Raw genomic sequence first — 25,075 nt, 5'->3', positions numbered from 1 at the left:
AGTAAAAAGTGATGGCTTTGCCAGTGTGCCCTCTTTTGATTTCTAACTCCCTTCTTTCCATTATTCATGATGAACACGGTTTAAGGAAAGGGCTTGTATAGCTGGATTTGATCAGGAAGATAATTTGAGGCCTTGGGGACATTATGTGGCTGTCTTACATGAAGTTCTCTTTACAGTTTCAAATCTGAGTCTCTGCTGGGTTGTTTGTCAAGCCCCAGTAGCTGGGTGCAGAGGGGCTCTGGGTAGGTTGCAGGTACTGCTCTGTACCCTACACTGTCACCTCCTGTCTGAAGTCCTTTCCCAATGGTAGCTTTTTTGAGGTGTGGTTGGATCACCATTAATTAAAGAGCCTTTTGCAAGCTCTATGCTTCTGTATTGTATGAACCCTGAAAAACACAACTCTGGGCATGTGGGAGGGCTCTCCCAAAGAATTTTATGTTTTCCCTTCAGAGTATAAAACTTTGCATGTGAATCCATTTGCCACACAAAATTTCCCAGAGCTAAGCCTGTGACTCTTTGTGTCACGTATAATCCAACCTCTGACTGGCATCCAATTTGCTTTAAGGATTTCTGGCTGTGCTTTGCCTTTATTTAAGTACGGAAGAGAGTAGGTAAGTTGAAACCATTAATTCTGAGTCTGTATCTTTTCCACATATGGCTTCGATAGACATAGCGGTCTATCTATGCTATGATATGATGCAGCCACTGAAGTGTCACATTGGTTGAATTAGTCCTTGTCAAAGTCAAGAGAAAATTTGGCTTGTAATGGGAAGCTAGTTTCAACTGTAATGAGAACATGAGGAAGCAGCTATCCATGGGAATGTAACTCTCTCGTGAGTAGTTTTTGAAAGGCTTTGCAAAGCATGAGCTCTCTCACCTTGACGGGAAATCTGAATGAGGATAGGAGTTTCCAGCCACAAGTGTTTGCATGGAAGCCTGCACAGAGATGCCTAGGTAATGTTACAGAAGTGTGAAAAAACAGGCAGAAGTATAAGCAATGTATGCTTTTAGAAGGTCATAAGTTCTTGTTTCATCCAAGCCAAGAGGGAAAGAGAAATTATCTTCCTCTCTTTACCACTGAAGATGACCTATGAAAATGCAAAAGCAGCCTTCTGTGTAACTCTGCCACTGCTGCTAATATGTGAATGGCTTATAGTGGTTCCAAATATTGTAGTTAAAGGCAGGAAAGTCATCTAGACTAAGTTTCTATGTCCTCTCCCTCCTCAGGGGACCTCCATCCCCGGGCAGACTCCCTCTGGCAGAGTACACCCTGCCGGGCTGGCCCTGACGCCGGCTCTTTAGCAGCACCGAGGGCACGTGGTCAGTCCTGGGCCCGGTCCAGGAATGCTGGGTGATATTAATGGGTGCCCTTCATACCTGGACTTTGTTTCCTCCTTTCCCACAAGGTATGGAGGCAATTGTGGGGCCTCTGCTTTAATTGCATAATTTTGGATAATGTCCATTAAAAACAAATAATGGATGTGGGAGGGGTCACAGTACAAATATCCTGACATAGCTATGTTTGGAATGATAGATGGACTGTAAGGGATCTGTGCCCTTGTAATTTAATTCATAACTATCCTTGGGGATAGTTGGGCATCTTCATTACTTTGTTCCTACTTGCCTGAACAGTTTTTATCTTAGTTCATTGCCATCTGTAAATTTGTGTTCAGAACACTGTTGAAGAGGCAGCGCTGTTACTGCTGAACAGCTGCTGCTGTACTCACTGCTGTGTGAGCCAACTGCTCACAGTTAATGCTGCTCGATCATTATGTGAAATGCTAGTCTGTGCTGCTTTAATGCTGGTCATTTCTGTCCTGGTGATAGCGGGATTTGACATTATTAAAGGACCTCAATTACATGTATCACTGATTGCACACAGTAAAGGACACGTTGCTTTGCTGGTTGTGTGACTCATATTGCCATTATAGTGCAATTTGGTCAGGTTTAATGGTGAGAAAGTGATTTTTGGACTTGGTTTGAAACACTGAATCCTCCCCCTCATTCCTCCATTCAACTTGTATTTTCCTTCTTCTGTCAAGAGAAAATACCAATTTTCTTATTGAGACTCCTTTCTGGAAATAACCCTAGTGCCTTCCTTTTTCTGATTTACCCCCTATGTTTTGGAGCCTAGAATCAGCAGTGCTGTGACCTGTCCTTTGATGGGATTTGGCTCCCCTTAGAAGGGCTCACGCTTCCTGTGTGACAGAGCTCCCTGGGGAAGGTGACACGCAACTCGGGCTGAGGGACCTTGTGTTCTAGTTTGATGGCTGCCATTAACTTGTGGGTTTTTGTTTTGTTTTGGTTTGTTTGTTTGTTTTTTTCCTTAAGAAATGTCTTTCATTGTTTATTATCTCAGTTTTCAGATTTTGAAACGTGCTGATCATTCTTGTGATGACTGTTATCAAAACCTGGTTAAAGAGGCATCCAACACTAGGGTTAAAGGCTGCCATTGATATAGCTTCTCATTCTAGGTATTAGTGGAAGGAGGCTGGGCTCAGCTAAATGTCTTTGTTGGGTACATTTGTAGAACTTCTGACAATAGCTGTATCTGAGGCTGACAGGTGGTAAGTACTATTTTTAAAAACTCAGGAAATCTTGCTGTGATTTGATTTTCTACTTTAAACTCAAGAAATATCCAGACTTGGTTTTGATAGTTAAAGAAAAGAAGACCGAGACTCTGCCAGGGTAGTTGTCTAGAAGAAAGACATTTCCTAATATTAACAGTGTGGTTTTGATCTTTCTGCTCTCAGCCACTGATTTGGATGTGCCCTGATAACTGATACATGTAGTACTCCTGGTATAAGCCTTCTAGAAAATGAGATCAAAGACTTCATTCACCTTTGGTTCAGGCCTTGGTATGGGTAGTGTCCATTTATTCAAGTGCAAAACTGTTCTGCATATATTTATGTCACATTTCTGTAATCTGGATAATAACATTACTTCTCAGATTCATCACATAAACCTCCTCCTCAGATCTGAAGATGGATTCATTAGAGTTTTTATATCTACTGATATAAAGGGCAAGGGATGATTTCCATTTGACTGACTTGAATGTGAAATGTGTCTTGGTATTGGGCTATGAAAGATATGGCCAAAAGTCAAATTTTTGCCTCTGCATAATTACATACTAAAATGAAAAAATATTAATTAAGAAAAATTAAGAGACAAAAAGTAAGAAATGGAAAGACCTCAGGTCCATCAATGTGTAAAAGATAAGTATAAGTTCCGAAGAGCTCAGTGTGTATTAAGTTAATTGTGATTCTAGGTCTCTTTTCTAATAATTCATGCTACCTTGCTGCTGTAGGAAATCATTGCTAAATCATTCTTTTCTGTTTATTCATAGACCCCAGAGCCAGTTGAAAACTACATCAGCGAAGGAGAGTTTGAAGACGATCTGAGCTCTTCTACCCCGAGCACAATAGAGCTTGAGATACGCGGATCCAGCCAAGAAACAGATGAAGATTATTTTGAGACCCTGTCACATCAGAGTGGATCTTTGTCAGATGTAAAAACTGAGCCTTATGAGAGTGCATCAGACACAGAATCTGTTTCTAGTGACATAACTGGGGAAACTTGCCTGGATTCAAACTGCCTTTTTACTGAAAAAAATAATCTGTGCTTTAGTCTTCCTAAAGCAAAGGCAGAAACAACCCTCCATGAACTTAAGTGCTCAAGGCAACCAGATTTCACCCAGCAGGTGCGGTTAAAAGTATCCTCCAAAATAAAAGCAGCACCAAGCAAAACTGTATTTTGCATACAATCTGCGAAGTTAGAAGGTGAAGAACTGGGTGATGAAGAGGTAACGTTAACTAGTGATATTTCCAGCACAGAGAACCAAGTCAGTGAGGAGGGCACAACATCACAGACAAATAGAAAGTTTGTAACAGGATTGCAAAATAAAGTGGAGCGTGAAAGCAGTAAAGTGCAGTCCTATACCAACTCTGTACCTACGGAAGATGATATTACAAGGCAGAATGAACATCCTGCAGTATTAAGCATTGCTTGTTTCAAAGCAAACTCAGAAAGCTGTTTGATTTTTCCTGAGGCACAGCAATTTTCCTTCCAGTCAGATGCAGCATCAAGCTGTAGTTTGCCTAATCTTCATTTTGAAACAAATGGACCTATCCGTAAAAATTACACTGAGACATCCAACTATAAGTGTGAATTAGATTCTATGTCCAGTGTAAAATGCAGCAGGAGGAACTCGGTTGACAGTGAGGAAACTATAGGTAAAAAGATAAAACATGGAAGTACAGAGACGATGTTGACATCAGATTCATTGTTTTACCAGAGTTGCTTCAAATCAAAATCTCAGCCACCACTCACAAGGTCAGAGATTACAGAAAGTAAAACATGGCACAGTCTACCTGAAAATATCAGTGCTCAAAGCAGGAGAGAATACGTGGGGAACTGTATTCATCTGACAGACAGATTTAGATGGTCATGTTCCAGAATACACCTTAAAGGGCTAGATTTTGAATACACCTGGAAAAACTTAGGAAGGGTACCTGTAAGCCCTGAAAAGGCAATAAAAATAGAGGGCAAATTTGGCATTGAAAGATCTTTTCTTAATACTGACACAGATTCAAATGAGTGTCAGCTTTCTCAACCAGCAGCCTCTCCCCAATGTGTTGATTGTTATTTGCACTCTAAATCAGAGACATGTGACCTTAGCCCAGAAGCAGTACATAGACGTGCAGATAGCTTATCTTTTACAGGGACTGATGCTTGTGAGCATTGTAATCCAAAACAAAAGGAGACTTCATCTACCCTGGACTCGGAGCCAGTGATCGTAAATGCTGAAGAACTTATAAAAAGTGACCAGTATGAAGCTGAAAGAGATCTGGAAGCAGACAAATTCCCTTGCGATACTGATGTTGAATCTGACACTGGTGACACTAAGAACCTATCAGCCTGGCATGTAGGTTTTCCTACTGTTGTGGAAAACAGAGATTGTGGTTGTTCTTTAAACCACTTTTCCACTGGTAACGTACAGCAGGAAAGTTTGAAGGAGAATGGCCTTGAATCTGAACTATCGGGTATGGAGACTGTGGTAGGGGAAAGTTGGGTAGATGATTCTTCTAACCTTGACTTCAGTTGGAAAGTCCTGGAAACCTCATTGCAACCAGGTGGCAGTAGCAGTGGGGCAGACCTCAAAGAGTCAATGCAGCAAAATACAAGTTGCAAAACTGGTGCCTTAAAAAGTTCCTCTGAGCTAGTAACAAATGAGCATCCTAGTTATAAAGGAAAGGATGAAGACAGTGTCTCTGCTGTTGAAATGAATCCCAGATCAGATTCTATAAGCCAGAGAAGGCATTTAATGACTCTTCCAGAGTTAAAGCCTGCCCTAATGATAGTATCTGTAGAGCAGAAGGGATTACAGTCCAAGACACTGAATGATAACCTTCCTACTGAAGTGGTAACTGGAACATTGAGAAATGTGGAGAGCAAGGACTTGATGTCTCTTCATACTGTCAGCAAAGTTCATGATGAGCCAGAGACAGTTCTGAGTGAAAGCTGTAGCTGTGAAGAACAAGATCTGGCAACCCCACCTATTCCTGGTAATGCAGAGGTATTCCCTGGTACAGATACAGCTGAAGAAAAACCAGAAGTTGCACAAGAGAAAGGCGAGAAGACAGATGCAGTTTCATCCTTAGGGTTCACCTGTAGTAATTCTACATTAACAAGTGCTAAAGTGGCATTCGGGAGTGTTACTGTACCACTGGGCAATGATACACTTACTGCAGAAAGTCAGGCAGATCAATGTGAAGAAGCGCTCTTAAAATCACACAGCAGAAGTGGTGTTAAGATCTCTGGGAAAGAGCCCTGCAAAACAAAGGCTGTTTTTGAATTAGAGGCAGAACATTTCAGAAAGTCAGAGGCTGAACCAAGAGATGACCAGGTGTCTAAGGAAGAGGAATTCAAAGCACATCAAGGCAGAGAGGGAGGCTTATATGTACCTAGTGCAGTAACACCAGCAATGTGCAGTGTAAGCAATTTGAGTCAGAGTGATGGTGCTGATGTTGACCTTCAAGGGCCCGGCGTCATCTCTGAACAAGCAGTAGGCAGGGAAGAAAGCGAAGGCTGTAATGGTTCAAAGGAACAAGTAGGTATCTGTGAAGAACCCTCTCCTAGAGAGGGAACGGAGGGCTCTCCTGCAGAAGACACAGCTAGCCCTAGCAAAGATAGTACACTGAGTGATGTGTCTGATGTCTTCAACTGTTCTATGAAAAGTGAGACCCATAACGCTTGCATGCTGGGCCTCGATAATATAAGTACCTGCAGCACTAACAGCGAGGAAATGGATGAGAACTCTTTCCACGTCCTGGGAAGTAACAGCAGTCTCTATAAAGCTGTGCAAAAGCCAGCAAAGAATGGGAATAGTGGGAAAGCTTCCAGGTTTTTAGTATTCTCAAAAATGACATCTTTCAGGAAAACTAAGCCTGCCACAGCAGAAAATCAGGGAAGCAGCAGCTTCTTTGGCAGCAAGGCAAAGATGGAAGAACTGGATGCTGGGAAGGATGATGAAGACACTGAAAGTTTACAGTCTTTCAAAAGTTGTTCATCTGGTTCAGGCTTCCACAGGAAGGAAAGCTACACCTCTGAGTACTCTGATGATGATGATTTATTCTATGAGAGACCTGCAGGATTATTCAACAGAATGAGCTTGAGGAAGGCTTCTGGCTCTGGCCGGATACTGATGGAAGATGCAGATACAAATTCAACTTCTCTCACACCGGCTGCTGTCAAATATGCAGATCGACAAGTTTCAGGTTCGTCTGAAAACAATGACAGTGAACCTGTGGAATACTCCGGGATTAGAAAATCATCCCCTGAAAATGAATACAAAAGAAACAAAAACCCTGAGGGTAAGAAGTTCAGGACAAGATTGGCCTTGGCACACAAATCCCTCTCAAGTTTATTTGAATCAAAATCTCCAGAAAAGGAAAATACCGAGCAAAGCTCAAGAGTATCACTGAAAAATGAAAAGGAGAAAGCCAAACTTCGCCAGAGCGCTTGGAAAGCTTTTCTAAAAAGCAAGGAGGCCGATGGACTAAAAAGGCCTGTCTTAGCAAGTTTATCGCCAACACAGGGGAGTCCGAATGCGTCGAGCGGCAAGGTAATGAGGACAATGTCAGCAGAGCAACAGGACAGTTCCAATGGGCACACATTGTTTAAGACAGAAACAGCTAATGGCTCCTCAACAGACACCAGCTATTTTGACACTGTGGAGCCTGTTGATGTCTCTTCACCTGCAGGTATGTGGAGAAAACGAATACAGTCCCATGATTTGGGCATCAGATACTCACAGAGTTCAGACTGTGATGAACAACAGGAGGCTCTGAGCAACAGTTTAAATACTTCTCTAGAGGAATACTGGGTGAAATCTCCATTTAGTCCCACTGACTTGCAGTCGCCATTTAGTCAGTCAAGTCCCTCGTGTCCCCAGCTCTCAAATTCTGATGGTAAAGACATGCCTTGTAGGCCCATGAGCCCTAAACCGCAGAGTCCACGATCCACTTCTCAACACAAGAGCTTCCGTTATCCAGGAAGAATATGTGCCACTTCGATGATCTCTCTTGGGAACAGCTCTGCATTTGAAAGCCATTTGGAGGCTCCTGAGAGACCAAAGACACTGAAACCCAGAGGCAGTCTCTTACTTTCTGTACACTCATTGGACAACGAATACCAGAGGGATGACAGTGGCATAAGCAGTCAATCCCAGATCAGCTTAAACACAGCTTCTTCCATTAGTGACATGCTCCGGGATGAGGTGAGTTGTCGTCTGAAAATGATCGGGTGGTGTTTTGGTTTGCAGTCTTTTGTTCTAATACCGTTTAGGAATTCCAGTGAAACTCTTAATGAACACACTAGTTAGATGGGTGCATAAATATTCCACTTCTGTCTAAAATAAGTTGCAGTTCGAGACTATATGAATTTATGCACTCTTTCAGGGAGGATATACCACAAAAATCTAAAGAAATGGAGTAATCACAGCAGTGCTAATGCATAATATGCCTCAGACAGATTACACATGCCACCCTGTGCTCAGCTCCAGTTTTTAGCTGGGTCTTACACCTCTTAAGACAGTATTGAGCCTTGTAACTGGTTTATAGTAAATAAGTTTCTGGAAGTGAAAGGCAAAAGAAATCAATTCCCATTGCTAGCAGTCACTTTTTAAGAAGTAAAATATTTTTATTTAGACAATCAGTAGCTGTCTTTCAAAGTACTGTGAATCTTTTGCAGTCACCCTTTGATTACCAATATAAATCCTTTCTGGCCTGTTCTACAGCAAACAGAAAAACCCCCATGGACTGAGGATCTCCTTTTGATGTGTTGTATTCTGCTCCTCATTATGCACTAATTTCCTTGTGATAGGCTGGATGTCACAGAAAAGATTGTGTCTTCAACAGGGATTTCTCGGTTGGCTGAGGCCTTTAAAAGCAGAAACATCCTCTGTCGGTAGGTTTTTAATCCCAGAGAGGACTTCCTAAGCTCTAGGTGGCTGGCCGTTTAGGACTCTTTCCGTGACTAAGCACAAACCACCAAAGTGACTGAGAACGATCTGTTAGCTGAGATCCCAGAACCTGGCTTGATCAAGCCACTTTTTCAGTATTGCTGATGATGAGTTTTGACATGAAGAAATGGGCAAAATAATTTTGTTGAGCAGGTTTTCTGAAGTGGCTCTTGAGAGGAGAGTATGACATTCTGCATACCCTAAGCAGATATTTTTTGGAGAGTTCATTAATCTGGAACTACTTGATCAGTTCTGCAGCTGGTTGTGTTCAACTCAAATGAGCCTTTGCATAGCTTTTGCCACTGCCAGCTGCTGCTGCTGCCACCTTTTGTCTCTCACATCCCAAATTATATTAAAGTTTTAAGATACCCTCCAAAACGGTCTTAGCCTACCCTTTCTCCCTATTTTTTAATAGAAACTCCCTATTTTTTGTATAGAAACAAAAAAAGGTTGGTTGGAACAGACCTTGGGAGGTCATCTAATCCCATCTCATTCTTCAGACAGTACTGGTGACAACACCAGATAGACAAAACCATGACCTTGTCTAACTAAGTCTTGAAAACCTCTGATGCTGGAGATTTCACTGCCTTTCTGGGAAACATGTTCCCAAGGAAAATCTTTTTCCTAATGCCCAACCAGAACTTTCCAAGCTACACTTTCTGGCTATTGCCTTGTGGCACTGTCTGGAACTGCTGAGGTTTGGATCCATCATTCATGCAATTACAAAATTGTTGCAGACTGCTCTTAGACTGCTTTTAGTGCCCTCTTATCAGCTTGAATAAATTCAATTGCCTCAACCTCTCCCCACACATTCCCAATGAATTTTTTTGGTTGATTGGTTTGGGGTTTTTGGCTAATGCTGTCTGGAATCTAAAGAAGCGTGTGGGTGGCAGTTTGAGAAGTAAGGGTACTAGTACTGGAATTGCTGTGGGCAGAAGGGGAAAAGAATTTGCTTTAATCCCTTCTGTTACTTGAAAATCTTTTGCTTTCCTGGGCATCAACTTAACTTCCAAACTTAATACTGGACACCACATTCCAAATGAGACTGCAGTGTTACACCAGCCTAGGAAAGTGCAAAACACTTAGACTAAACACACTGTCAACAGATGAAGCCTCTCAGAGGATGAATAAAATTATTGACCTGTAAATGATAACTCAAAAGAGCATCTAGAAAAGAGAGGAGAGATGAGGCATATGTAAAGCCTTGAATAGGCAAGGCCACATCCTATAACTCAACCATTAGGAGAAAATAAGTAATTACTTAAATTGATTGCTAGATTAAATAATTTAAAGAAAACCATGAAAAATTTAAATGGTATTTAAGCCATATAAAAACAGTTTAATTTTCCTGATACTTCTGGAGGCTGCAGAATATGATATCTGAAATTGGATAAATGCAGCTGGAGCCTAGAAATTAATGTAAATGTCCCAGCTTTCAGGACACAACACCTAACCTATTCAAGCAGATAGGGCTTTTATTTATTTCCATTTTCATGACAATGTGAGATGAAGTAGAACTGCACCTTGGATTTTGTAAGTGAAATTGTTTTTTCAGGAATCTCTCAAAATACAGCAGAGACATTGGGCAAAATATATTTGCAATGTTAAGTCTTTCAGACATAATTACCATCTCAGCACTAAGGATGGTCTTCCTTATGTATGTTACTAATTAAAAAGGTCATAAAATTAAGTTTAATGATATATTTAAATAAAAGTCCTTTTCTGTTCCACATTAGTAATTACTGCAAAACAAATACATATTTGTGAAGTTCCTTGAGCTCACTTCCCAGCGTGGCCTCTGCTGTGGGGATATGTATCTATTCCCCAAGACCCCAGCCAGGTATTTTTCCAGTGCTCTCAGCTTTATCTGTGTTACAGTGCTGTACCAACCTGCACTGGGCCAGCCTGCCTCTGATGGCTCTGGCTGCCACGCTGGTAAGTAACCCTTCTTAACCTGATGGAGCACAGACCAGCCCCTTTCTCATTACCTGCTAATGGTTAACTTTCTTCAGGTTACATCCAGGACAAAAATTTTGTGAGAACAGCAAGGCAGAACAATTTCCCGTTTGCCTATATGTCAGGGCCTTCATTAAATGTTTAATTAATCTGTTTGTGGCGTGATTTTACTTACCATAATTGTGTTGCCCAGCAGGCAAGAGAGAACTGTCCTAATATGTCCCATGTTTGGAATCTGTGCAAGTTCTCCTCCTCACTCTTCTCCAATATGATGGCGTTAGGCGCAGAGTACCAGCAGCATATGCTTCCCTTTTTTATCGCATCTGGCAGATAAGAAGTGTTTTTAGACTGTGGCATCTTTTACCAGTGGCGAAGAAGAATTGATCTGGAATTGTTGGTTAATTGAGAGTAGCTGGGAAGTGCCTGCATTGGTTTAAGGGGTGTTGTTTAGGATCTTCAAATGAACTGTGAGAAACTGGAGAGATACTATTGTCAGGACACACTTGTGTGAAAAGAGACTCCTGAGATCATTCATTCCTCAGTGGTGTTGTCTCCCACCTTAAGTATTAATGATTCTGACACTGATGCTACCTGGAGTAGTAGTTAGATGGCTCAGGGCCTGCTTGATTTCAAGTTGTTCCAGTATAAAAACTGTAATCTTGTGCACCCACTCGTTAAAAGCAAATGAGAGTGAAGCGCAAAGCTGTGCAATTCCTTGCTCTCGGCCCAACATCAAGCAAAATGGATAGCGTAAAGAGCACATCAGGAAGCACAAGACTTAATATATCAGACCTGCAGGCATCTAGGAAGCCTTTTCACATTGTATAACTGAAGTACAGTTGGAAAAGCACAGACAGACAAGACTGGTCATTATTCTAAGAGACACTGTCTGTCTTTGTAATAGTATTATACAGAGTGACCTAAATCCCAGTAGCAATGTTATTGTAATATGCCATCTAGAATGAGGGTGAAAAGGGCATCGTCCTGTGCAGAGGGAGTGTATATTACACTCTCAAAGGAGAGCAGAGCTGCTGTTTCTGGGTGGAGTATCCCAAAGCCTATGGAGAAGGCTGAGTGAGTGGACAGGCTGGTTTCAGCCAGCCAGTACACTTGGGAAAGTATTTTCTTCTGAATAGTTCCAGGACTAGGTAACTGAGCTTTGCCATCTTCTGTTTAAATTGATTTGAAGAAAACAAAATTTCCAGCCAACAAACCCTGTGTTTTCACCTGCTGTTTGTAAAACAGGAGTCAAAACAGCAATGTCAAATGCCACCTGAAAAGAGGCCAAATGAGAAATGGGTTCCCCATCGCAAAAGGAGGTCCCCTCAGGTTCCACCATCCCTACGCCCTATCTCTACCCTTGAGAGCAAAGCCTGGAGGCTTTCCTTCCTTGCTCCAGATGAAAAAGCCAAGGAGATTCCAGAGAGGAGGAGGAAGAGACCTAAACCCCTCTATAAGTGCTTCAGCTTCGATGATGTTTGGATGGAGAGGAGCCAAAAAAGGAAGCTAGAGAAGGAGACACAGCCAGAGAGAGGGATTCAATTGCGACACCTCCCAGAGGACCAGTTAAACGTAAGAAACCATACACTGTCCTGCTCATTCTCTGGCGCTGTCTTCCTCTCTGCTCCGGCTGCTTCTTTCTACTGCCATCATATTCCTGTCCTTGCACTTTGTCTGGTACCAGTTCTGCCTGCTTTTCTTCGAGCTCAGTGGTCTGCAGAGACTAATGAAACACTGAACTGGTCCATAAGTGATGATCTCTAAAGGTGGTGGTTTGTTTAGTCACTCTAAGTGAGCAGTTCTTGCCGTGTGCCGCGTTAAACAACAGAATGTAAGAGCATCTGATTGCTCTGTGAGCTGGGAGATAGGGAGGGCAGGGAGCAAATCAAAGTAGCCTTAAATCAATATAAATTAAACTGATGAAATCTCATTCCGTGCCCCGTGGCATTGCTGTATCACTTTACCAAGGGACTTCTAAATTAGACTTCCCTTGTATCTGAGGCCAACTCCACACTTCCCACTGAGGCAAATTCCTGCTGTAAATGTCTGAGAGAGCACTGCCATTGGAGATTTAGCTATTAGTATTCTCTCTGCCAGGGGAGATTTTTAGATCAGCATAATGATTGCTTGTGACAAACTTTGTGGCTGTTGTGACTCACACTGATGGCATCTGTTACTCTTGGATCCAGAACTAAGGTCGGTTCCTTTCAGGGAGAGCCATGAATCTGTATCCAAGAGCCAAATTTAGCCTTCATACATAAAAAAGAACTTCTGGGGAAAAAGGACATGAGATAGAGGGACACTCTATGCAGCATCTGATGATAATATGGAGGAAGCTTCTGAGCAAGCTTGAAATCAAGTAGCAGATACTTAAATAAAAGCTTTCCTCAGGGTTTTCTGTTTTGATCTGTTATTTGCATTTTCTTCCCTTTGTTGTCCTGGTTGCCTGTTTCTAGTTGCTGTTGCATCAAAATGACAACATTTGAGGGGAGCTGAGTCCCCAGTCCTGTCACCACTTCAGCATGTGCTTGAGCTTATGTGCACAAATAGTTCTCTGGATGGCCAGGGGAAACATTCACCTGACACAGCTCAGCTTGTCTGCTGTGGCTTGCTGGGAGTAAAGCTGCTGCCTCACACCTCTCTGCCTGGGAGAGCCTCCTGTCAAAGCTAACTGACATCTGGGACACCGAGCCAGGCCAATTCCAGGAACAGGTTTTCTGAAAACCCACCCACTGTTCTCCCCTTCTCAAGAAAAAGGGCTAAAAAATCTGTGCTATTTTATATTTGTCAGGGCTCTTCAAAACAAAACTTCACCAGCTGATGCCTGAATGAGTGCTGGGTGTGATTCTGTGATACGTTGCCGAGACTCAGTTCAGTGAGGATGCTTTGCTGGCTCAGCCCCACTACTACCTATGTGCTGAAGATGCTCCTGAGGCCTGTGTATGTTAAAAGGATTTAAAAATTCTAAACAGAAATTGTGTTACTTTTCTACCTTGTTTGGAGTTCTGAGAGCTTAGTGCTGTATAGGCATGAAACAAGCTAGGGAAAACGAATCCCTGGCTTACATAAGCTCATTGATAAACAGAAGCCAGTAAAACTTGATAAAAATATTTCTTATAATTCCTTGACAAGCACAAATAGTGATAGAAATCTAGCCCATGCTGCAGGGTATGTTAGCCAGCACTGAGACCATTAGTGCTTCTAAGAGGAGCAACCAGCTTCTCCTAGAGCCATCAGATCACACAGCTTGGATGCTGTCTGTCTTGCTGATTGACTGCACATTTTGATGTCGCCAAAAATCCAGCTTCTCCTTTAAGCATTTCCACCCTTATTTTCTGGTGCAAACTTACCTCTACATTGTGATCAGCTGCGTAATGGTTTGCAGCTGCCCCTGTGCCCGTTGAGGTCCCTCACTTAACATCATCTGCCTGTGGGGCTCATGGGCCTGAGTTACTTTTCTGGTTCATTCTTTGGGTAGTAGAGGTGAGTAGAAGATATTTAGTAGTATGTAGGTAGTTCGTTATTTTTCTTTTTACTGTTTCTGTTGATTTAAGCGTGTTACGTCAGTTATTGATGCTTTTTGGCTTTGTGGGCTGGCCAAGAGAACACAATGCTAAGTTTTATTACAAGAACTGTTGGGATTCAAGGGCTATTTACTGTATGCCCATATAACTGCATTTCTTGGCTTATAATTTTTATTTATAATAGTCATAGTGTAGTTTCTTTTTCCTGATGTGTTTTATTCTGTCTTTGCAATGCTATATTCCTGTAATAATGCTGGCTTATTCATACTCCCAGTGTGGTGGGAGTGCTGTCGCAAGCTGCAGTGTTTGAGGGCGGTTTTAGAAGGATGCTAAATCCCTTTTTGTAAGGGGAAGTAAATTATCACAAAAGAAGCTTTATAAGATGTTCATTGTCTATTGTGTTTTTGTGACTGGATCAAGGCAACTGTATGGGGCTTTGGAGATCTGAAATTGCAAGTCTGATGTTTTCTGACACATGGCTGCCTTGGGATGTGTGGCTTCAGTTATGACAAGTCATATTAAGTCAAGATCAGGTCAGCTTATAAGGTGATGTAATGCTGCAATATTGTGGAAATAACTTAATAGATCAGACAAGGGAGGAATTCTTCATTTCTCCAGTGCTAATTTCTGATACTGCTCTATCATTCAGATCAATGTGCACAAATGACTATAGTGGTAATAAGAAGCTATTCTGAAGGGTGCCCTGGTGAGGCCACATCTGGAGCGCTGTGTCCAATTCTGGCCCCCCTGGTTCAAGAGAGACAGGGAACTACTGGAGACGGTCTGGGGTAGGGGTGGGGAGGGGAGGCTATGGAGATGATGAGGGAACTGGAGCTTCTCCCTTATGAAGAAAGGCTGAGAGACCTGGGCCTGCTTAGTCTGGAGAAAGGAAGACTGAGAGGGGATCTTTATCAGTCTATAAATATCTTAAGGGTGATCGTCAAGAGGACAGAGCCAGGCTTTTTTCATAGTGCCCAGCGACAGGACAAAAGGCAATGGAAACAAACTGCAACACAGGGAGTTTCATCTGAACATGGGGAAAAATTTCTTTACTGACTATTCTGTGATTCAGAGGGAGATGGATAAACAGTCAGGAAACTACCTATAAACTGAAAAATAACCCCTTGAAATACTAGTCCTAAACAATTCTATATACTGGTCTTTTTTTGCTTAGGTCCAGTAAGTTACCCATCTGCTTTAAATGGGAACAGACTGTGTAAATTCCTAGAGTCAAACTCAAAGCTTCACCCAGCTGTCCCTTATGATGAAATGCTGCCAGTAGCAAGCTGAGCAGAGTCTGATCTTGTACCTTAAAGCGTTAATGTTAACTGGTCCTGGCAAGCCTTTGAAGGTAACACACACTCTCTCCAGAAGTGGAAAAAAAGAAAATCACATGGCAGTGCATGAATCTGTTTTCTTTTGCACGGCCATAGGCTTTGCCCTTCACATGGTGATGGGTTTCGTGGTGTAGCCTGGGGTCCTCTTACTTACTTTTAATGCAGTATAAATTCCCTAGCTGAAGCAGAGACAATGCCCCAAACCACTGATACATGTAATGCTGTAATGGCAATGGGCTCTGTTATGGGAATTATTGCAAAAATTGTTTTAGTGATGTCACTGAACTGCCTGTCTGCCCCCATCATGCTCTTTCTTGTTTTGACAAAACCTTCGAGCCTGACTGTTGAGCTTGTGATGCCTCTCCAGTGCGCAGCAATAGAAGCACAGACATGGCCTCTACATGCATTTTTTAGAGCACAGTTTATGCACTGCCAAATTGGAGAGATTCCTGAAAGGCCCATCAGGGGACTATACCCAGAGTGAGTATAATGCAGAAAAAGTTCTCGCTTTTATTTTGAAAGAGAAATGAGAAACAGTGAAAAATAGATCTTTAGCTTGTTGCCCTGAATATGACTCCTGGAAATCTGATTTTACCCCATCTGAAGTAATATAAAATTAAGTTTTGCTGTGTGCTACCATGATTATGAGCACTGTGGGCACCTTGGGTACACTTCAAGAGGGTAATAAACGCACTTTGGAGAGGGGATTGAATGAGACAAGTCTCCCCCTATTATGCACCTGACAAGGCACAGACACACGACAGGGGTAAATGCCTCTCCCAGGGACTGAACTGCTGTGTGTAAAAACATAGAAATACCCCCCTGAACCTATAGCAGAAAACGTAGAGAGGGTCTTTAATATACCCTGGTCCATCATTTCCCCCCGCTCCCTTGTAGATTGGGGAAAACCTTGCCCATGTGTTACGAACATCTCTGAAAATGCTTCTTCTGACTTTGGGTTGTACAGGCCTGGCTCCCATGCTATAGAAATCAAACAATGCCTGTACCTGAAATTTGCTCTGATGTCCTGGGGATTAATAAGAATGAAACCTGCCATTTTTATTGTAACAACCCTAAGGCAATATTCTGCTTCCTAGTCTTAAACAGAGCAATAATGCTTCCTATCACCTTTCATGTAAATAACCTAGACTTTACCCTTGGCATTTTCAGAACTGTAGCCCAGTAAATTGTCTGTTTTGCTTGATTTCATTGTCATTGGAAGAGCATGTGCTCCCACTGGGGCTTTGCTGTGACTCTTCTAGAAAACCAGACGCTGCTCAGGTTAATTTGAAGAGGGTTCACATGTCCCTCAGGAGATGGTGATTTGTGCCAAAGTATTGGCAGTGTTTTCTTTGTTTTAGGAAAGTAAGTCCAAGAAGAATAAAGCAAACCAGGCATGGAGCAGCAGCACTATGTGCTGCTTGGGCATCGTGCGGCTATTCAGTGGGCTTAGTTTTCTGTTTAGTTTTGGAAGGATGTTTTGACTAATCGCCACCTTCTAACGAAGAGGCTTCAGTGTTAAGGCTAGTCAGCAGACCCTATGCTGATGGGACATAGTGTGGGCTGGTAGAGGGAAGGAAAGATCCCAGATAAAGTACTGGATGCCAATATACCAAACTTTAGGTTCAGTGAAGGATGGATATGTTGTGACTGAATGTCACAGCAGCAAAAGGAACAGGCGGTAACAGTACACAGAGGAAAAATGGCTACACCCATGGGACCGATGCTTACTGACCAGCTGATCTCCCAGTTACTTGCGGTTACTGGTATTTTCTGTGTGTGCCAGCTCTAGGCGGTACGGGGGAGAAAAGAGAGAAGGAAAAAAAGGAATAAAAGCATATATGCATTAAGTACTACAAGTTTCAGTGACTTTGACTACAATCTGTATTGCTCATTGTCAGATGATCTGTATTCTTGTGGTATCATGCCCAATATCTTGTGATTCCCTGGTGAAGTAGCAGGCGAATGCTGGTCTTGTTTCCCCATCTGTTTCAGGGTGGATGAGAGGAGACAGAAAATACTGAAAGTTTGTTAGTGTGTCAAGATTGGCAGAAAATACTGGGTTTGACATAGAAAAGGAGAACAAGCTTGTTTACATTTTGGATTTTGTTGATAAATCTTCTTTAAAAAATCTTTCAGTGAATGTCTGCATGAGAGAGTGTGTTGGTCTGTGTATGGGTGGAGTATCTTTGTGGCAGTGGTTTGTATGATTTTGATTCCTTAAAAAAAATAATCTTGTATTTTTGTTTATTTTAAGCCTGACTTATTGAGGCATTAGAGGTCATGAGTTGTGTGTATGTATCTGTATGTTTCCCCCCTTAAACCAGCAGAAGTTATTAATTCAATGAGATCTGGCAATGGTACAGAGCTTTCAAAGTTTTGTAAAGTTATGTAAGTCTTTTAAAGAAAAGAGAGAGTTATCTTATTTATACCTTTAATTGAAGGAAAGAATGTTGTGTTATCCATGTCCTGTATGGCTGGGGACTGATACCAATAAATCTCTGAAGGGAAAAGCTTTATTTAAGTGTAAAATTCCAGAACAGGAATTTAGTCATAAAGTTGTAGGAAAGGGCTCTGTAGCTGAGGGGATGACTTGTTGGAGTGATATGCTTCCCTCTCTCACTAGATACACTTCATAAGAAGGAGCGAAACTTTCTATAAATGTAGGTATATGTGGTAGTATGTGAAGTATGAGTCCAGTACTTGGTTATCCGTTTCTTCTTTTCTTATTTCCTTTCAGTTTTCCCTGCCTTCTCACTGTTTTCTAACCGCTCTAGCCATAATCATCCACATGTCTACTAATGTACTACTTACATGAGCAGGCATCAGAGGTGGAAAGAGGTGCTCAGTGATGAATACTGTATTTTGTCCTGCAGGGCATCTAAGTTTAATGTTTGTTGTCTTTGTTTTCCCACTCTTGTTGCAGGCTGGAAGAAGTCCATCCATCACATCTGCTGTTGCCTTTGACGTCCTACCACTGAAACTGCACCCATTTTCCCAGAGCACTCCGACAGGCTTAGACTGTGTGGGCTGGAAACGGCACATCTCTCCTGGTGTGTACACTAGTCTTAGTTGGACATAAATTTTGAGAGAATTTAGCTTTGGTGTATTGAGTATGGAAACTATGTGATAAGCATTCTAATCTATTTATGTTGAATGCTGCATCCATGCCTGAGCAGAAATCTGCTTTAGAGTTAATTCTTTCATGTGCTTTTCATATTCTTGTTTGTTTTCTCCCTGAGTGAATAACCAGGGTGCTGTTTAAAGGCAGTGGTCAGCTTTCTAGCAGAGAAAAGATCACTAATGGTGATGGTAGTCTGCTTGATATAGAAACATTGTGTTGTCTCATGAGAACTCTGTCTCATCTAGGTTGATGTCATATATATCACAAACTTGGAATTAGGTTTCTGCAGATGAAACAGACTCTCTGCCTTTGTTTGCTGGAGACCACTACGGTGGGTATGGTGAGGTTCCTCTCAAGATGCTAATTAGGCACTAAAGCAACCAAGTGAGCCCCTAGAGTTAGAAGTTTCCTGTACTTTAAATAAATCATCTTAAGGAACACGTATGCTGTATTTTCATGAGGAATGTGTATGAAGTTATCATGTCTGCTTCCTTTCCAATGACTGATGCTTTCTCAGAATTAAAATGTAAGTCACGCAGATTATTAAACAGACATATCTTTGCCAGGTTTTTAAATTCTCCATCTGACAGTGCCTGCCCAAACCTTGCAGATATCTCTATCATAGCACTTTGGAGTGGAACAAGAAAAGCAGACTGGAGAGGAGTTGTTTGGTGGGTAAGAATCAAGCCAGGAAAAGCCAACCACGGTTGGGTGCTAAGCGGCCATTTCTCCCTTAGAAAGTCTCTTTGTACCATCGATTAAACACTACTGGAATTATCTAATTAAGGGACCATAACATTGTGCTAATTATGTCAGAGTTGAATGTTCATAATATTTTGCCAAGCATAACTGGTTTACTTTCTGACACTTCGTACAACTTGTGCACAGAGTCATGAGATTTGATCTGGAAATAAGAAAACAAACTACTTACTATCCTGATGTCAAGAGCTCTGCCTCTGCTCTCTCAGCACTGAGGGCTTTGATCACTTGCTGTCACAAGCATCTGGTGTTGCCCCAACACTTAAGACCAGCTCCTTGGCAGAACTGAAAGAGATGCAGCTTTGCTCCTTGGAAATCCCAGGTGGAAACTTATCATTGTCAAGTTGTCCATGCATCTCTGACGTTAGCTGAAATCTCTGAGTGCCACTGTCATAGAAGTAAATTCTGAGTCTGAGCTGATACAAATTTCATGATAGTTCCCAACAGGGACCTGAGGGATTTAAAAAATATATATATGAATTTTGGAGAGTGAACAGGGGGAGTAAATGTAGATTGCCCAGGCGGTAGTGCTGTATGTGTTTATATGCCATCTAGAATTTGGCATGAAATCTGAATCATCTACAATTCCTACAATATTCCTGAGGTAGGTACAAGTGAATTTGATACCACAGCCTAAGCCTGGGTGTCAAGAATTTCTGTGTAAATGTAGCAAAACAAATCAAATACAGCAGAACCCCTTTTTGACCACCAAAACCAGGCTCCTGGGAGAGAAAACTGACCAACAGAGGAAGCGCTGTAATGCTTCTACCACAGCCATCTCTGCTAGCTGCTGCTGGTGGGCTTCATGTGAAGCATTTCGGAGGTGATCAGTGTGTGCATGTGTACTTCCTGTGGTAGGATGTGGAAGGGAAGAAAACTGCGAATTACTGAAGCAATACTCTTCAAGTTGTTGGATCAGTGTAAGGATTGGGAATGTCTTTGAGGCAGCAGTCGTGCAGCAGAATGCCCTCTTTGATTCTTGCACAGCTTTGTTGTGATACCTGTTGCTTTTGACAGAGCTGTGGGTCATTTAAAATAAACATAAAATTAAATGATGAATCCATTTAATTTTAAGTTTCCTAACTCTAAAGCTGCAACTACTTGTATTAATGATCCTAGCATATGCCTTAATCATAAAAGACACTGGATATGAAAGTACTGTGCAATATGCAGTGGTACTATACACTTCCACATTGAAAATCTGGATAAAATTCTCACTCCCAAAGTCTGTACTGGGTCACCTCGTGCAGGGAATGCTGCAGAGGCTGTGAGGGATGGGGTATTTTGGTGCCCTCTCTAGTTCTTCAGGTATGAAAGGGTGGCTGTCATGATCCCAGCCCAGAAGGTGCCATGCGTAGCTGTGAGACCTCTGTGGTGCACCTACCTGTCGCCTGAGGGCAAGAGCTTAGCTGGGCACAAACTTGCTATTTTAGGTGAGGCAACCTGTTCCCAACTAGAGCATACCGCAAGTGCTGGGAGATCTTCATTTTAATGTTGTATCTGCTGTGCTCATTAGCTTCCTCTGACACTGCTCTCTGCCTTTATGTCATGCCAGGAGAAATGAGGCAGGCTCAGACCTGTTATTTGGGTATCCCGGCAGCTGGGATCAGGCATAGCGAGGTGCTTTTTGTTGCTGATCAAGTTTTGCAGACTGCCATCCCGTCGCCTCTTCTGTCCAGAGCAGCCACTTGATAAAACTGTAAGGAACCAGTAGGTGGCTCTAACATCTGTGAAATAAAGAGCAGCTAAGCTGGTGCTAATCTCCCGATTCAGTGAAGACCGAATGAGTCTTGAGCCTCCTCCAAAGAAGTGTAGAGGCTGAACACCCCCACTAATACGTGTGCACATACACATGCACCTGCGAGCTTAGTAAAGTTAACTGTCTTGTTCAAACATCAGGAACGTTTGAACACTTTGGAAGGACCTTCTTGGCTGCACCATGCACTTTGGCAGGTAGTGTTGAAGATCAAGTGCGTTTCCTTTAGTTGCCTGGTTATGCCCGCATCTTCATTTGTACCTTGCGGTATGTATCTGCTCCTCACCGCCTGGTTTGCTGCAGTGTTTGAATAGGCTGAGCTAGAGTGAAAGACCAGCATAGGAAACAAGCCACTTTTAATGTAGATATGGCAATGTCGTTCTGCTTTTTGGCAGCCTCTGAAGATCTTGAGAGACCTTTTGACCCAGGAGTTGCCCCAGGAAAGGGGTGAGAGGGAAGAGCCCAAAATGGACTGGAGTGAGCAGTGGTAGAATAGCAAGATTTTGGTTTAAAGCAGTGGACCATCGTGTTTTTCTTTAGGCTATTTTACCTATCATCTCCTTCCTCATCTTTCTCCTGATATCTGTTTATGGTAACCTGAAGGTGTTGCCTAAAATTGGGGACATGTCTGGGAAGCTGTTTGGACAGTGAATGCAGCTGTGAGAATGTAGCAGCTGGGCTGACGAGTAGTTCTGGGTGTGGGAGCTACTATCTCCCAGGCGTAGAGCAGAGGGAACTTCTTCTGAGGAGGTGCTGTCATCTCTGAGCTTTTTTAAAGGGACTTTTCAGCAGTGGACAATCACAAGGTGACACAGGCAGTTGTCTGAGAGTTAGAGGTGTAGTTCCTTGAAGTCCCTACTCTTGCCGCTGTCTGTGCTTCTCAGCTAGAGACTTTTCTATTCTTGTGCCTGCCCTTGTTACACCTTCTCCCAGATGTTTCCCCCATGCTACCTCTCAGACAATCTGTGAAAGTTTAGGATAGGGCCACACATATGAACATACAACTGTAAGCCTTTGGCCTTTGTCATCCTCACAGAGGGAGAAACTTGTAACTAGTGTGTGACAAGATCGCGTTTGTAGCATGGTATCACAGATCTTAAACCGGTATTATTTAAAATCTTTATTTAAATGCAGACTGAATCTTTTTGGCAACTTTCCCTCTGTCTTGTCAGATTTAAACAGCCTGAGATCTTTCCATTTCCTGCTATCAGATATCTACAAGAGATGCCCTGGAGTTCTACCACAGTGCGGGTGTTGGTTAGGCCAACCAGAGAGGCATGAATTCATTCTGACTGATGTGTATTGACGCTGAGCATGCTGGTGGCCTTGGAAATCTCACACAAGCTGTAAGGATAGGCAAGCCAAGTTCTCAGAGGCTGAATCTTTTGTGGATAGTCTGGAAAACACTGACCACTTAGTGATACTGAGTTATTCTCTGGCCTCGCTGGTATAGCGGAAAGTATTTCTCAGAGGCAGAGGGACTGTTTGTTTACTCAACATCACGTGGCCAACTTTCATCTTCTTTTCCCAGCTATAGATGGGCTGTTAAGCTCACACTTGGCAACAGTTAATGTGAAGATGTTTGACAGCCACTGGAGAAATCTATTCAAGAGGGAAAATATTAGCTTAATAACAGGATTTCATTATGTCTTATAAATATTTAGCAGTCCTGTAGTTCAGCGAAATAACAAGCTGAGCTATTTATTCCATTTTTGTCATTTTAGTTCTTGAAGGGACACAGAAAAAAGTGGTATGCAAGTGCGCAGCAGTGTATCATTTTAGCTGTAGTATGAAATGGCCGTTGTATCCTCATGAACCCATGGAAGTACCATTGAATTCAAGTGGCTAAAAAGTAGTCGTGTTGCCTACTGTATTTTTTCACTTTGTATCTGAATCACAGCAAAATTAGACCCGCTGTGTCAATCTTGATTCTGTTTAACCACAGCCACATGTATTTGTGCTGTGAGGTCTCTGATAACATGTGCTTACTCAAAGATTTTCATCCAACCTTAAAAGCTGGGCCAAGTGATGGCTGAGTTCCTGAAAATTTGTCCTAGCAAGTTGGGTGGGATTGTATGTATTAGCTACTGAGGTGAAAGATTTAGCATACAAATAAAAACTTTCCATAGGGCAAAGAGTATAAAAGAAGATCCTAGCAAATCCTTAATGATTCTGGCAATCGCTTTTCAAAGCTATGAGACCACAGGAGAACCCAACAGAGACAAAAAAATCCAGCAGATGTTTAGGATCAGGCTGTCCAAGGCTCGAGCTGGCTTGACTACATTGATTACATTGATCAGGCTGTGCAATGAGATCCTTCATCTGTAGTTGGAGTTTGACAGCAGTTTTAGCTGACTACTCTCTCTAGTGTCACAGATAAAAATTATCTATGTAGATTTAACAAAAAAAAAAAAAAAAGAAAGGTCTGCAGTCAGATAGAACTTCTCTGTGATGGATTGCAGTTTTCAACTCTGATGTAATGTCATGCTTTCCACAAACTGGCTTTGTAATATTTTTCTTCTCTTTCTATTCTATTTAAAAATGACTATCCAGCACATGAATAGAATATGCATACTTCTGTAGCACCTTCAGCTAGGATTACAGCACTATCGTCTGTGGCACTAAATAAACATATTTTGCTATTTGCCAAGAGCATTCAGTCCAGAATGGGAGGGTTAGCAGAGGAACAGATGGAGTGATTTAAGCAGGTTGAGGGCAGAGATCTCCCAGGCAAGGGCAGTTGCTACAGAGCCTCTGTAAATAATGTCAGGTTTAGTAGTTCAGTCAAGGAGAGATACAGGTACGTGGAGTTTCCTTACTTCTCGTGTGCCAAGCACGGATTTCAGGGAGCAGATGTAGCATAATTTGGACTGAATTGTAGCCTCTTCTTAGCACCTTTCCTGTCGGAAAAGCTGCACTGTCCCTGTTCAAAATGCCCTGTGCTCCACATCTACAGAACAGCTGCATTCACCTTGGTTGTTAATGCTTAACTTGCCTTCTGCCCCATCATTATGAGCAAGAAGTGTCTCTCTCCATTTGTACTTTGATGCAGGCAGTTCTAGGAGGCCCCGGAAGGGCCAGATCAATGCAAAAGAGTGGTTCCACTGCAGTCAAATTGAGAACACATTTCCATTTCTGTATTGGGAGGCATTAGAGGAAGATATTTTTGTCTAAGTAGCTACATTCAGAAGATAATTAAAGATTTTTTTTGTTACTGAGACACTGTAGAAATGTTATTTTTGCTATTACTGCAGAGACCTCTCTTGTAAGGAATAGCTGAAACCTTTAACGACTTAAAAGTTGGTTCAGCGTTGTTGGATGCTTTGTAATAACCTGCAGTGATGGAGGGCAAAGGTTTTTTCTGTTAGGAAATACTTAGTAAAACAGAAGTTTTACTGCAATAAAATAACCTGGCTATTGCACAGATAGTGAGGCAGAGTCAAAGGGGTAAGTCTGTCACAGCATGCTGTGGTGGCCATATAAGAACATGGCTTCAGACAGAATTAGCTTACACAGAAATAGTAAAAGAAGCATTTTCAATTCTTGTGTGAAATTAAGCTCCTAGTATTGGGTTTGGGTGCCTAGGCACGCATTCACTTTGTAAATGGTAGGAGCAGTTTGGTATTTCCCAGCATGATCCTTTGCGTCCCACCCGTGGGTGGCTGTCACCCCCCCACCTGTGCTAGCGGAGCTGAGCTCCTCCGTTCCTCCAGTCCAAACCCCTGGCTGCAAAGTCTCACCTGTCTAACTTTGAGCTGCCCTGGGTGATCTCACACTGAAACAGTCTAGTTCTGGTCCTACACTTGCTGTAGTAACTAGCATGAGAAGTTTTATAATGTTTTGTGCTGCATATGGTACAAACTATGTGGCTACTCTTAAATTATCTTGATAGTTTGACAAATCTGCTATTGGCAGAGTGGCAGTCTGGCAATGTCCTTTATCATAAAACCTTTGTGGTGTCTCAAAGCTGTTGTTAAATGGTACAGGTATTTCTGCATTTTCAGGAAATCAGTTTTCGTTCAGAATTCTTTTTGTAGCGGCACACTGATTCATGTGTTAGGGAATAAGAATATAAAACTTTCTGATTAAAAAGTAGTT

The 25,075-nt window shown here is 42.2% G+C and overlaps 1 protein-coding gene across 3 annotated transcripts in view; it reads left to right on the top strand.

Annotated features, from left to right (window-relative positions):
* Nucleotides 1-25,075, top strand: part of ARHGEF4 (Rho guanine nucleotide exchange factor 4) — a 228,568-nt gene that overhangs the window by 99,545 nt on the left and 103,948 nt on the right. For 2 of the 3 annotated variants that reach the window (XM_027779546.2, XM_027779547.2), the window contains 3 exons: nucleotides 3,347-7,777; nucleotides 11,723-12,049; nucleotides 18,265-18,391. In XM_027779546.2, coding sequence (XP_027635347.2) covers nucleotides 3,347-7,777; nucleotides 11,723-12,049; nucleotides 18,265-18,391 — 4,885 coding nt within the window. The remainder of the gene's footprint in view (nucleotides 1-3,346; nucleotides 7,778-11,722; nucleotides 12,050-18,264; nucleotides 18,392-25,075) is intronic. The other variant, XM_027779548.2, reaches the window with a different exon arrangement.

This window comes from Falco peregrinus, chromosome 12, assembly GCF_023634155.1.
Source record: "Falco peregrinus isolate bFalPer1 chromosome 12, bFalPer1.pri, whole genome shotgun sequence".
Classification (NCBI taxonomy): Eukaryota; Metazoa; Chordata; class Aves; order Falconiformes; family Falconidae; genus Falco; species Falco peregrinus.
This window is presented reverse-complemented; position numbering and strand designations above follow the sequence as displayed.